Below are 14,290 nucleotides of genomic sequence, written 5' to 3' on the forward strand. Positions count from 1 at the left end.
CAGACGCGGGCAGATCCCGCTCCACCGAGTGGTCTAAGGGGGAAGGGGAGTGAGCAAACATAAAGCGCTTTTAAAAATTAATTCTGCACATATATTAAGTCTTTTATCAATGCCCCTCTGGGCCCTTGGTTTTGAAATACTCTTTTTAGTTGCATTAGCACCCCAATCCCAAGACAATGCCTCTTTTTCTAAGACAGCTGACTTCAGAAATTGAATATAAAAGCTCCATGCTCAATATATTTCCATTACCGTTTGAACTATTTTCTTCTCGAATTAACTGTAGACCTCAGAAGACAAATGTCTTTGCTTGTTGGTCTGTGGAAGGGCTAATGGTCATTAGAGGAGCCGGTAAAACAAACTCTCCTTGATTATTAAGCTGCCCAGTGCTTCCCCACAAACGGATCCCCTGGTGCTGGCTCATGTTGTTACAAAGATAATATGATAAGCTCCTAGCACAAGCCACAGCTCTGTCACAGCTTCTCTTCTCCTCATGTCAACAGAGTGTGAAAAAATATTTAATTGGCTCTAGCAGCCTTGAGGATGATTTAGTCCATATTGGGGCGGGGCCGGGGGAGAAAAAAATGGAAAAAAAAGAGATGTGTATTTAGCAGTAGTGATTTCACCTTCATGTATGCAAATCATACACCATTCTAGAAACACCAGGGATTTTTACCTCCATGTATGCAAGTTATGCACCATTCTAGACTTCCGTATCATAGTTATAGGATGGGAAAAGGAGATAGTAAAATAGATCAGAATAAAGAAGTGGAATTCTTTATGTTTAAATTCAAATTTTTCATTAGAAGGGCTGGGCATGCAGTCAGGGGTAGATCCCCTGCCTAGCATGTGTGAGGCTCTGAGTTCCATCCCCAGCACTGGGGGGGTGGGGAAGCTGGAAAAAGCTCTAACTCAGCAAGGGCCACTGAGCTTTAGACCTGACTGTGCTACTCTCTGTACACTTTTGAGCAAGAATTTCTGGGGATGGAAACCAGCTAGCAGGATTTCTACAAAGCTCCCTAGGTAGCTCTACCGTTCAGGCAGGTAGATCACACCATTGCTGCTTATTCAATATTTGCAGAGGAAACAGATTGCATTCATTTTCTCTGGGAGGCATTTTTCTTATCTTTAAAATATGGCTAAAAATGTCCAGTTAGCCTACGTTTTTTGGGTTACTGCATTGAAAGCACTTTGGCAATTGAAGTCATTTACAAAATCATCATTACTTTTGTTTGTATCCTTTACAGTTTTCTAAAAGCTAAAATTCCTAAGTAAATGACTGAGTCCACCGCGCGACCAGCACGCTGGTTTCATACAAGAGGTTCGTAGCATAGAAGTTAACTAGTGAGATCAAAATAAACACACAAGACTCAATTACCTTTTTCTTTGAGCAGGTCCCAGATGGCCCTCCCTCTGGCTCTCGCCTTGAACCACCCGGTGGGGCAGCAAGGCTTACTCAGGACTAGCAGGAGAGAGAGAGAGAGAGAGAGAGAGAGAGAGAGAGAGAGAGAGAGAGAGAGAGAGAGAACGCCAGGGAGTGGCCTTTTATTGGGGAACAAGAAATTCAGGGGAAAATTCCATCCAATGAAGGTCGAGGGGGGCAGCATTCCAAGGTCAGGGTCAGTGATTGGTCTCAGGATCAATGGTCAGTCACACCCCCACACGGACAGGCTCTTGGACCTGGAGAGGGTGGGGATACCTCGGACACAGTTTGGCCAGAACGTCTCACACCCAATCAGGGAGGTGCCTAATCACGTGCGAGAATGGCTTCCCACAACTGAGACCATTTTTAGCTTTTTCTAAGAAGGATTTTCAAAGTGATTCATCTTCTCTTCTCTCATCAAAATAACTGCATCCCACATTCTTATGGATTTTAATGTACACTTATACTTTAACGTAAAATAGATTTAATTTTTAAAAAGCCTTTCATGGTTGTTCCTTGGTTGCTCCTAGGCAAAAACTCGAGAGCAGAATCAGAATCTGACTGTGTCTTTAGACATTTCTGAACAGTATGGTAGCAGGCGGAATCATCCATAGATCTCAGAGGAATGAATCACCTTATCATTTATTCATTATCTGCATCTACACAGCGACTTTCCTGTGAAAATCTTGTGACTGTGGCTCAAAAAGATAATGTGGATAATCTTTCTGCCACTTTTGAGGCCACAGGCCTAGAGACACAAGGTCCTGATTTGCCAGCAAATGTGGAACTGGCATTTATTTCCAAGTGGGACAGGCGGGGACTCCCTGGGGACAGGGAGAACTCACCCAGGGATTCTACCACAGTGTTTTTTAAAATGATGAATTGGCAAAAGAGGTGATGCTCATCATTTGGAGAGTTTTGTGCGACCCTGAATGTCCCTGTAGCCCAGTGATGGGAGGCCATAGAGTTGCCTGTGTGAGATGAGAAGGTACTCAGAAGTGGGGTACAGGAGGAGGCCTCAAGGTGGGGGAACAGGAACCACTGAGCTTAACATTCTTGGGGCCCCAGAAAGGAGCCAAAAATGAAGGCTGTGACCTGCTGGAGTTAGTGGTTCTACCATCAACAGAGAAGTCACCATGGCAACGGGTACCACTGGGTCACCCTGTACTTAGCCAGCCCCACGTGACGAGGTTAACAGCTGAAAACACTGTCAGGCATAGACCTCGGAAATGCATCTCTGAGTGCTCTGCCGGGTGGAGTGGGGGTTGGGGGGCTGATGGTCTGGAGAGAAGGGGACAGGATCCTCAGCTGAATAGGGCGCACACTCTATAGCAGTGCAGGAAGGGAAAGAAAGCTAGAAAGAGTGGCCCAGGAAAACTGCCAATGAAGAAAAATCCACAGAAAGGCAGAAACAATGGCTTTAGACATTGTACCAAAGCTTTGAATCTTTAACAGTGGTGTTGCAGAGAGCTGGAAGCTGTTAGAAGGGAACCGAAGAGGCCTCGAGGGAAGGCAGCCCCCTGGCCCAGGCACGCCTGCCCAGGAAGTAGCACCTGGGAGCTGCCAGAGAGGAGGACCCTGCTTCCCTTCGTTTTTAGCCATGTTTGTGACGTCATTTCAGTAATGTGGCTGAGCCCTGGAAGAGCACATTCCCCCACTGCTTCTCAGAACTCAGGCCTGCCAGTCTGCTCATTCAGGCATGTGAGGAGCCTGTGGCAACTCAAGCCAGTCTCTCTGCTCTTCCCAGGTCCCTCAGATAAAAGCCTAGTTAACACCCTCCACATCAGGACAGTGCACCTGGAGTGACAGTGCACCGGTAGGTGGGGTTGGGACAGCAGAAGTGTTCTTAGTGGGAGCATTTGGCTTGGAGCTTAGATGTGCTGACTTTGGTTCATATTCCTGTACAAGAGAACACACATACACACATACACACACACACACACACACACACACACACATACGCACACTTACAGACACACAGCAATAATGAAAATAAGAGAGCTAAACATTCAAATTACAAAGTTAAAAAAGAGCAAATATAAATTTAAAGAAATAAAGATAAAAGCACGTGATAAGAATAAAACAAAAATCATAAAACTAATAAGGAAATTCAGGAGCTGCTGCTTGGAAAGAAAAAGGAAAAAAAGAAGATAACCTAATCAAGAAGAAAAAGGTGTGTGTGGGTGCAGGGGATGACATAAATATTCAATATGGAAAACTAAAAAGAAAATTTCTAGAATGAAAATTAAATTATTATAAAAGCTTATTTTGTTCAACTCGATGTAAGTGAATTTGAAAACCTATTAAAATGCATGAATTTCTAGAAAAACATAAAGTCACAGAAATGATCTGAGATAAGAAAGGGAATCTAATTAGATCAATTATCATAAAAGAAATTAAGAGGGTTGTCAAAGACTGACTCAAACACAAAGCACCGAGCTCAAGTGGTTGTGCAGGTGAAATCTACCAGTTAATGTGTCAAGGCCAAGTTTATCATTGTCAATCAGTGTGGCCCAAGCAGCAGCAGCAACGTATCACCTGGGAGCATGCTGGAAACACACTATCTCAAATCCTCATCCTGATCAGCTGAGCCTGCCTTCTTCACTAATTCCCCACATAATTCTAAACACATTAGTTTCAGTGACAATTGCTTGAATCATCATACTTGGAAAAGGACAAAGACGTTCAGCATGGTGTGATGGGGAGTCACAGGTAATCAAATTATGCATAGTCAACCCCAGTAAAAATTCTAGACAATCCTAATAAAGAGATAGGAATTCTTAAGTTCACATGGAAAAGTAAATGTGCAAAGATGGAGTGGAAAATTCTGAACAAACAGAATCAAAGGGACGTTAGCTCTATGAGATGTGAAATGCAATCATAAAACCTCAATGAGTGCTCAAAGCCTGCTTCCGTCTCATGAAGAGCCAGACCCAGTGTCACAGACCGGGAAGTCCAGAAGAAAGCTCATACGTGAAGGGCAAGTTAAACAGGAAAAAGGTGCAGGGAGAAGGCTCAGCCAATGGTGCCAGAATGACTGGTCCCACTGCTTCCCTCTGCAGGGCAGGGAGAATGCCCCAAAGGCCTCTCACTATCAGACACCCCTGGCTCTAGGGCCAGGTCCACCAAGGGGGAAAAATTAAGCTAAATTTACTGAATATGTAAAGAATCCTTATTAATCAATTAGCAAACGACCAGCAAACCAATAGGAAAGGATTTAAATATATAAATAACTCTTTGGACAAAGAATATAATAGACAGCTCATGGAAAAATAAATGCATATGCTATTTACACATATACAAAGGTAATTGATCTCACCTGTGGTTTAGGAAATACCAATTAAAGAAACAACTTTATTTTTCAAATAAAAATTAACAAAATGTAAAAGAACATTATGATGCGCTGTGTGGATGGAGGTGGGAGAAGGCAATTGTTGGACAGTTGATGGGAATGTGCCATTGGAAGGTGATCTGTAACAGCCGTCAAAGTTAAAAACGCATTTGTCCTTGGCTTGGGAGGATGAGACAGGAGGATCACAAGTTCAAAGCCATCCTTAGCAACTTAGCGTGGCCAGAAGCAACTTAGCAAGACCCTACCTCTAACTAAAGAAATAAAAGGGCTGGGGATGTAGCTTAGTGGTTAAGGGACCATGGGTTCAATGCCCAGGACCAAAAAATAGAAAAATAAATCCTTTGACTCAAAAAACCATGGGTATAAAGCTATTTGCCATGAAAACATTGTTATTAAAAAAAAAAAAGATGAGACACAATGAAAATGACCATTAGACCAAAATCTGTAACTCTTATCTGACTTGAGATACAAATGTGCTTGGTGCTTTTGCAGGAAAAGCAGAATTTGGAACATTTGTAAGAAAATGCACATTAGCAAGTGGGTAGCAATAACTTTTCTTTACACTGGAGTGTGTGTTGTGTTGTGTTGGTTACTGGAGAGGAAAAAAGACAAATAGGATAATAAAGAAGTTGAGTGTAAGAGATAAAATGCATTAATTATGCAATCTTAGCACAAGGATGAGAAAAGAGGTCTGCTCAGAAATAAAGACGTAATTATGAGAGCTGGAAAGATTATTTTTAACTGTTCGCAGGTGGTAAAGAAAGCAAGCTACAAGCTCATATTTATGAAGGAAACAGAACAGATATGCGCAGTTTCTAAATGTTCGTCATATCCATAACTCTTTTTGCACATGAAGATATAAAAATATTTTATCTTCAGATGGTAGAAAGGGAATTTGGAATATAGACAATAAATCAACTCATTAAAAGTCACAGCAATGGGGTGGGATGGCTTCAGAAACCAGAGGCACTGTTCAGTGGCAGGGCTTTGATGGGGTGAGTAGACAGCTTGGCTCCCAGTTCCCAGTGCCTGACAGAAATGTCCAGGAACCGGTGGGGCATGGGTAGGTGGAGTGGTCTCGAGGACCGTGTTCCCCGTGGTTCCCTGCGACAGCTAGGAACCTGAGTGACTCCCTGGGAGGAGTCTGACTTCGGATCCTCAACCCAGCCCTCCTGACACCTCTGACCGTGGGCCTGGGCGAGAGGAGAGCTGTGTGGGGTTAACAACCTTGCACTTGGCTGGTCCCACCGCTTCCCTCTGCAGGGCAGGGAGAATTCCCCGTGGGCCTCTCACTATCAGACACTCCTGGCTCTAGGGCCCGGAGCCAGATGACTGAGCCCAACAGTGGCCGCAGCTTCAGAGGCCTATTCTCTGGGGTCCTCCTGGGGTGAGATGTACCATGTCACATGCCTGGTGACCTGTGCTACAAGTCCTGTGGGACAGTGGCAGGCCTCCTCTTCATAACGGGAAGGTCCTCGGGGGCTGAAGCCTGATCCTGAAGCCCCTGGCCTCTGCTAATGATGTTCTGAAAAAGGTTCCAGGAGGGGGCTGTGGTGTGACGTGTCTGTATCAAGTGCCACGAATGTGAGAACGCAGCCAAGGCCCAGCAGGGCGCCCCGTGGGGCAGCCGGTGCAGCCTGCGGTCGCTCCTTGGCGCAGGGATGGGTGGCACCACACACGCCTGGATCCGTTTTTTCTGGTGTTTGTTTTGTTTTATGTTTTACAGAATGTGCGAGGCCATCTGCACTTGGCTTCCTGCTGGCCGCTCCTTCCCCTTCCAAGGAAATGAGAGTCTCTGAATTTGATAAAGAGAAACTGGAGCTGGAGAGAGTCTGAGAGGGAAATCGCAGCCACTGCCCCGTGTTCTGTGACCCTTTGAATGGACCAGAACTCAGCGCGGGGTTGCTTTCCCTACTGGTCACCACTGTTCTAAAGGTGCTGCTAAGGGCCACAGACTGAGGCGGTGAAGGACCAGATTATTCTTATTATCAAGGGGGAAGAACGAGGCAGAAAAGCAGATGTTTATGAGGAGCAGGGTGGGGGGGTTCTAATCCACCTAAGCCCCCACGTGGGAGGGTTTGTTTAGTCTCCCCCGAGTGGTGTGTTCTGGAGCCTCCGCTAGGCCCTGGTCACAAACCACTTCTCTGTTTTCTCAGCTCCAATCGGGTGGGAATCACCTTCTCTTTTTCTTTCTTTTGTGACCATGTACAGCTCCAGTGGTTTATCTCCTCATTTCCACGGAGAGGAGCCAATTTGTTGTTTACCCCAATGCACTGATACCAGGTCACATCTGCAGGCAGCTCCGTTGCCTGAGGAGGCTCTAACCTGCCCTCTCTCTATTGAAGGATGACGAGCAAGCACCGGGGAATGTGAAGTGGCCCAGAGCCACAGGGGGACTTTGGCCTGGACAGAATCAGGAATGAGCAGGAAACAGCTTTATCATGTAATGAATGCCGTGTCTACTTTGTTTTTCTACAATGGTTTGGTGGCCCACTATCAAGGCCACCACACGGTCACAGACTACAGTGTGGATCACATCTCTTGGAGTTGGGTGGTGCACAGCCTGACTAACCATAAATGTCCCTCATGTTTGGAAACACTGACAGAGCCCCAAAGCACTGGAGAGGTGGTGAGCCACTCAGCGGTCTTCCAGAAGGGAAAATGGATATTGTCCTGGACTATATTTCCCTTTTTATCCTTTGATATCAGCTAAGACACAAGAAAAATAAATATATGGGAACAGAAAGACCGCAAGACCTTAGGGTAGATGTCTGGAATTCTAATTTCCATTCCAACACCAGGTTTCTGCAACAATAGATATCCTGGTAGAAGTGTGAATTGGGTGGCCCTGGTGGGTCACTTGGACTGCGAGACCCTCTCTTCTTCCCAGCAAGGCACATGGTTTATTTTCAGAAATGCACACACTTCATTTTAAAGCAGCATCTTTTGTGAGAGTCTTCAAATGAGGTTTGCAGCCAATTCCAAACACTGAATGGCAACTTCACAACTTCCTCAAACAGGCTGCTCCCAGGACCGGCCTCCTCCCCGAGCCTGGCTTTTCTCAGAGCTGCTGGGTCTGGCCCTCTCTCTCTCTCTCTCTCTCTCTCTCTCTCTCTCTCTCTATATATATATATATATATATATATATATATATTTTTTTTTTTTTTTTTTTTTTTTTTTTTTTTGGTTTCACGTTTGCTTTTCCAGTTTCAAACAGGCAGGGAGGTCTCCTGAAATTTCCGTGAACAGCTCTTCTCTCTGGAGAGCTTCCTCATGAAATGCTTGGAGGAGCCCCCAGCTCATTGCTCTGACCCTTTTATTTGTGGGTGCACCACCTAACCTAATGGCCCTATTGTTTTGGGGTGTTTTTTAAAGGGGGGGTGTCTTCTTTTAATGGTTGGGGTATTTAATTTTTTATTTTGGTAGCCTTCCTTCAAGAGCTTGCCAGCGGCCCTTCTTACTTGGTGAGTGATTCTCAACCTTGGCTACAGGCAGGAATCAGGGGAAGGTTTTATATCTGCAGATAACAGCGCCCCTGCCCAGAGGGTCTGATTTGATGGCTCAGAGATGCAGACTTCAGTGGAGACCTTTCAAGAGCTCCCTGGGTAATTAACTCTAAAGTGCTGCAGAGACGGAGGTTGGCACTAGATCAGCATTTTCAGACTTCCCTGTGCCAGGGGCAAGTCACCTGGGAGTCCTCTAGGATGGAGCGGGCCAATGTCCCTGGGGGCGGGGGGCTGAGGTTCTTCATCTCTAACCAGCTCCCAGCTGAACGGAACTTGTTGGAGACCCCCTGTCCGAGTCTACTTCTCCCCATCCCCAGGTCCAGCCAGCTCTGGCCCCTCTCACCCTTGTTCTCCTCCTGTCCTAACCCTGCGCAGACCTCACGGTACTGATTGGAAGAAATGGGGCCTTGGGGGATGTGCGGTTGTTTGTTTCTGAATATCTAATAGCAAGGACCCCGATTCTACTCTGATATCAAAGATGATCTGGAAAAAGCAAAATGCTTAGCTCAGCACCGGGTGTGATGCTGCTGTGCGGGCCCAGAGTAGGTATGAAAATCATTTCAAACCAAAGATATTTAAGACTCAATAGATGGAGAAAGAAATGTAATTTGAACTTGCCTTATCTGACAAAAGGCAGAAAGTTCTAGAAAGTGAAGCCATCATCCCTCTTCAGGGTGAGTTCTTCTCCCAGGCAGAACAAGAATAAACCTACCATCCTTGTCCTAACCAGGAGTGCTTTATGGTCATGAAGGAGGGATCAAGACGCGTTGTGCCTGCATAACAAGCAGGTCATAAACTTTATAATCTCTCATTTCTTTTCCTTTCCCTTCCCTTCTCCCTGTAAGTTAGGTACATAGGTCTTTTTTTTTTTTAAGAGAGAGAGAGAGAGAGAGAGAGAGAGAGAGAGAGAGAGAGAGAGAGAGAGATTTTAATATTTATTTATTGTTTTAGTTTTCGGCGGACACAACATCTTTGTTTGTATGTGGTGCTGAGGATCGAACCCGGGGCCGCACGCATGCCAGGTGAGCGCGCTACCGCTTGAGCCACATCCCCAGCCCATGGGTCTTTTGTTTTAAGCATTTATTAAATTATTACTTTTGTAAGTTCCTCTATGCACACAAATTAAGCTTTTTTTTTTTCCTTCCTGTTACTCTCTCATCAGTTTAATTTGCAGGCCTCTAGCACAGAATTTAAGAGGGTAGAGGAGGAGTTTTTTGTCATTGATTCTGGGTCAGTGGAGGCTCTCTTAAGCACTTCCCACATGTCTACATAAGTTCTCTGCCCCTTTCAGCCCTTAACCCAACATTGTCCCTTATATCACTGTTTACCTAAGTGAAAAACAACAACAACAAAAAAAACCCACCATCAAATCATGTTATTTAGATGAATCTCTGCCTTGGTTTGTAAGCTGCTTTCTGTCCTTTTAATAAGAGTTCACAGACACTTAAAAATTGTTTTTTTTTTTGTGTGAGTATTTCCCCAATTACTGAAGTGGTTGATGACTAGATCAGTACTGAAACTGATGGACCCCAGTAAGAACCCTCTGTCAAGAGCAAGTGGCAATTTTCCTGCAAATATCACTCAAATATCATCACACAACAGGCCAACCTTTACATGTGGGCAACAGAATCCTCATCTGATCATTGCATCCTAACTGAAATGTGTCCTGACTTGTATGCATTTTTCATGACTCGATCAAAAGAGGGAAGTCGTCTTGCATAAATCATGACTTTTTAAAAAAATACATGAAATAAAATTGTTCAGCCCTTAGGTATGTCTCACCTACCTAAGAGCCAATGATTGTCTAATCAAGTCATAATGGATAGCTGCTTGTGTTGGCCAGGGGTAGCATCCAGATGTTTCTTTTTCTTTCTTTAAAAAATTATTTATTTAGATGTTTCTGAATCCAGTTTCTACCTGTAGCAGCCAGAACCTCCGGGTTTGGAGGAATTTATCTGAGGAACCTCTGTGTCTTTTCTCCTTTCCTCTCTTCTTTCTGCAGCAAGAGTGTTTTCCTTTGTTCCAGCCGGCGGCCCTCGAGGAGGAAAGCCGGCCTGTGTGGACGCCCCGCAGCAGTCACACAAGGGGATTCTTCCAGTGCCCTTGGCCCGTGGCGCCCCCATCCTGTCACAGGAATCCATTTGCGGGGAACAAAGAGGGCTGTGGAGCCTGCAAATTGGTTATTCCGACCATGGCAGGATCTGGCTTTTGTCTAGCTTCAGGAAGGTTCCAGGCACAGCGAGGGCTGACGGTGCTGGAGCTGATAGAAACTAGCCAGGGCTGGAGCAGGACCAAAGCAACCCAATGCACACTGTTTATATGACCAACTGTCCCAAGTGAGAAGTCTGCGTCAGGGGAGGGTTAGAAAGGCTGCACTGGACGTTGAGGCTTTGGAGTAAATTGTGTCTAATAGAATAATAACCACCATTACTGTTGACATAATTGCAGCTAAGTGTGCTAAGTGTTTTAAGCACATCACCTCACCTGGGATTCTGCAAGTGAGGTCTTCGTATCGCCACTCTAGAGGTGGGGAGACTAGTATGGAAGTTTGCTCTGGGGGTGCTCCGCAGTGGTGGGCTGGGCCTCCTCCCTAGTTCTCTTCCTGTCTTTAGGGCACACCCTTGGAAACCCGCTGGATGTTAGGCTTGGAGGTCACTTAGAGATTTATGTCCCCTATACATTTTTGGTAGTAGGACTGCAAATTAGCACAACCACTCTGGAAAGTAATGTGGAGATTCCGTGACAGACTAGGAACAGAATCATCACACGACCCTCCTGTGTCTCGGGATTTACCCAAGAGAACTGATCTCCGCACACTATAGAGATCTAAGTACACCAGTGTTTACAGCAGCTCAGTTCACAACAGCCAAGTCAGGGCACCAGCTAGGTGCCTGCGGATGGATGGACGGACACCGAAAATGTGGTCTGTATGCACAGTGGAGTTCTACTCAGTCATAAAGAAGGGTGAAATCGTGTCATTTGCTGGTAAGTGGATGGAACTGGAGAACAAACCTCATTCTAAGTGACATTCGTCAGACTCAGAAAGTCAAATGTTGAATGTTTTCTTTCACATGTGAAAAGTTAGAGAGAAAAATAAAAGAAAAAAAAAGGGGTCTCATGAAAGTCGAAGAGAGGTTAGTAGTACACAGGTAGGACACGAGGGGGAGGGAGGGAAGGAACTGGGGGGTGAAATCCATCGCGTCTTGCTCTGTGCACAGGCGAAGATAGCTCAGTGACATCACCGCTGTTTGACTCTAATGCACCGATTAAAAATGATTAAGTAAATAGAAGGGAGACCCGTAGGATAGAGGAAGGGGACTGCGGAGGGGAGGAGAGGAAAAGGAGAAGCATTAGGGGATGCGACGCAGCAAGTTATGTTCTATGCATATATTAATGTCATAGTGAGCCCCACTATTACGTGTAATCATGAAAAACCCCTAAGATACCACATGTTGTATAGGATGTGGAGAAAGGGTGACCTCATATACTGTTGGGGAATTTAGTGGAGTCCTATGTAAAGTAACGTGGACTTTCCTCAAAAATTTACACATAAAACTACTATATAATATAGGGGGAAAAATGCAGAGGCTTAGAAAGTTTACCCAGGTCCGCCCACGGTGGACTCGGGAAGAACCAGGAGTGGAAATGCAACTTATTAAGTCTCTCCAGCGCTCCAGGTTAGGTAGACGTCGGATTTTCCTCCAATTAATTTAGCTACACCCTTTCACTTAAGCGCCTGTGCTTTCAGATGACTTTGTCACCTGCAGACGTGGGGCCACGCCCACTGAGTTCTGTTAGCCAAAACACACCTCTTAAACTCTGGAAGCCTGCGGTATGAATTGAATAAAGAATGGGAAAGGAATCTCTGTGGGCAAATCTCTTCTGACGTTGGAACATGGTCTCTGGCTGCCCGTCATTCAGATTCAGAAGGGGCCAAAAGTGAGAAAAAGATGTGACCAGATCATCCCACGGTGGCGCTGTGGCTACCAGTTGGGGCAGCCCATAGTTTAAGAGAGGGTCCTAATTCCTGCAGTCTTTACCCCTCCTTTCTTCACTCTGGCGCAGAGCAGGAGTGGCCCCTGTGGTTTGAGCACCCTTCCCCGGGCCCAGAGAACTCTTGACGCACACCTTCCTTTGCTTTTCCTTATCTCCCAAGACAGATTCGCTATTAGCCATATTATGGTTACAGGAACGGAGAAGTTTTTTCCCCCCTTTTAAAATCTGTTCTAGTTAGTTCGACAGGACAAGGATGCATTTCAATTCCTCGTACGCACGTGGAGCACCACTTTTCATTTCTCTGGTTGTACACGGTGCACAGTGCAGCCATACCTGTACCTCGGGCAGTGAGGTCCTTCTCCTGCCACCATCTCCTGCCTCCACGCCCCCTTGCCACCCCCCACCCCAGGAACGGAAGTTTCTAAAGGAATAAAGCAACCAGCCTAAGAAGGCTCTGCATTTTACCTGAGTCCAAGTGATCGAGGTGCCAGGGGTCGGTGGCAGACGACATGGGGGACAGTGTCAGCGGGGAGGCCCCGCAGTTGGACTCGACCAGCTCGCCCTGGATGTGCACCTGGGCCGAGGCGTTGGTCTGCCTCAGGGCGGCCTTGAGTGGGGCGATGTGGTTGAACTGGACCCTGGAGAGGCAGCCTGTGAATCCCGGGGTGTTGTATTTGTGAATCTCCTGGTCAATCTTCCCTGTTTCTAAAAGAAAAAGGAGAGAGAGGGTTTCCATTGTATTCCAGCTGCACAGTAGACTTGTCACACGATGCTGTGCCCAGTCTGACTTTGGGGTTTCAGCTGTAGACAAAATGTTAATGGATGAAAGCATCTTAAAGAACACCTGAGGAACACTTTGACAGACCAGAAGGCAAGTAACTTGGCTTTGCTTGACGTAAATTTTGATATAAAACATGATCTGGACTTAATGGTAGACACCTATATCAAACTGTATGCAACTAAGTCAGAGCTTCCTACAGACAATTCAGAAACTGTTTAAACATACCAGGAAGACTTTCAAAATGGGCTTTCTCTTATATTTGATATTTGGAAGAAAAGCCATAAGATACATATAGGTCACTTATCACTGAATATCATGGCCTACAGGCCTCTCATGAACACAGGAGCCATTGGGGAGCTGCCTGTGTACCTGGCACCTGTTAGAGCTCTCTTGTCTGTTCTTCCAGAAGACCCCATTGGAAGCACCACATTTCACCTCTGCATGACCTCTGCTACTAGCCCTCTGGAATTGTTTTAGTTGAGTCTTTTAGATTATAAAACGTATTATTACCATGGATTCACTTGTCAGGTATTATTATCAATTTTGAAGAAATAAATTTTGAGGAGGTATAAGAACAGAATGCATCTTCTGAAATGTGACCATGAAGCCTACTGTTGACCTTTGACTACTAGGAGCTTTAAGTGTGTTAAAATCTGTAATGGACAATTAAGGGAATTAACTAGAGTTGTGAGCTCACCAAACAGAATTCAGTACAGATCTTGTCTTTATCAAATGAACTGAAAGAACAAGTTACAGTTACAGTTTGAGTGGAAGAGCTGGCCGCGGTTGTTCCACGTCTGGTTGTTGCTGTTACACCCCTTTGTTGAGCCTACACCTTCCCAAGCCTATACCTTCATTTTAGCAGGTAAATGTTGAACACTTCTGCTTCATGGTCAAGACAGAATCAGAGGCTGTTAATATGGGCAACTTGTCTGTTTTCTGCTTCGTCAAACCTACAAAATAAATGTTTTGCGGTTTATCTGGAAATAATACAGAAAATATTGCTGTTATTTTTGGTGAAGAAAATCGATTTTGTATAGTTTATTTCAATCTACATAAAATGTGAATTTTGTTAAAAAAAATGTTAATGACCAGTTAAACCTTAAGGAAGGGGACTTCTCTGGGAGGCTGAAGCAGGAGAATTGCAAGATCAAAGCCAGCCTCGGCAACTTAGCGAGGCCCTAAGCAACTTAGTAAGACTGGGTCTCAAAATAAAAAAAAATAAAAATGGGCTG

General features: G+C 45.2%; 1 protein-coding gene across 1 annotated transcript in view; it reads right to left on the minus strand.

Annotated features, from left to right (window-relative positions):
• Cntnap2 (contactin associated protein 2) overlaps positions 1 to 14,290 on the minus strand; it is a 1,323,006-nt gene that overhangs the window by 13,504 nt on the left and 1,295,212 nt on the right. Inside the window, exon 22 of the mRNA XM_071605412.1 lies at positions 12,740 to 12,979. Within this exon, the coding sequence (XP_071461513.1) occupies positions 12,740 to 12,979 (240 nt within the window). The remainder of the gene's footprint in view (positions 1 to 12,739; positions 12,980 to 14,290) is intronic.

The sequence above is a fragment of the Marmota flaviventris genome, chromosome 1, assembly GCF_047511675.1.
Source record: "Marmota flaviventris isolate mMarFla1 chromosome 1, mMarFla1.hap1, whole genome shotgun sequence".
Classification (NCBI taxonomy): Eukaryota; Metazoa; Chordata; class Mammalia; order Rodentia; family Sciuridae; genus Marmota; species Marmota flaviventris.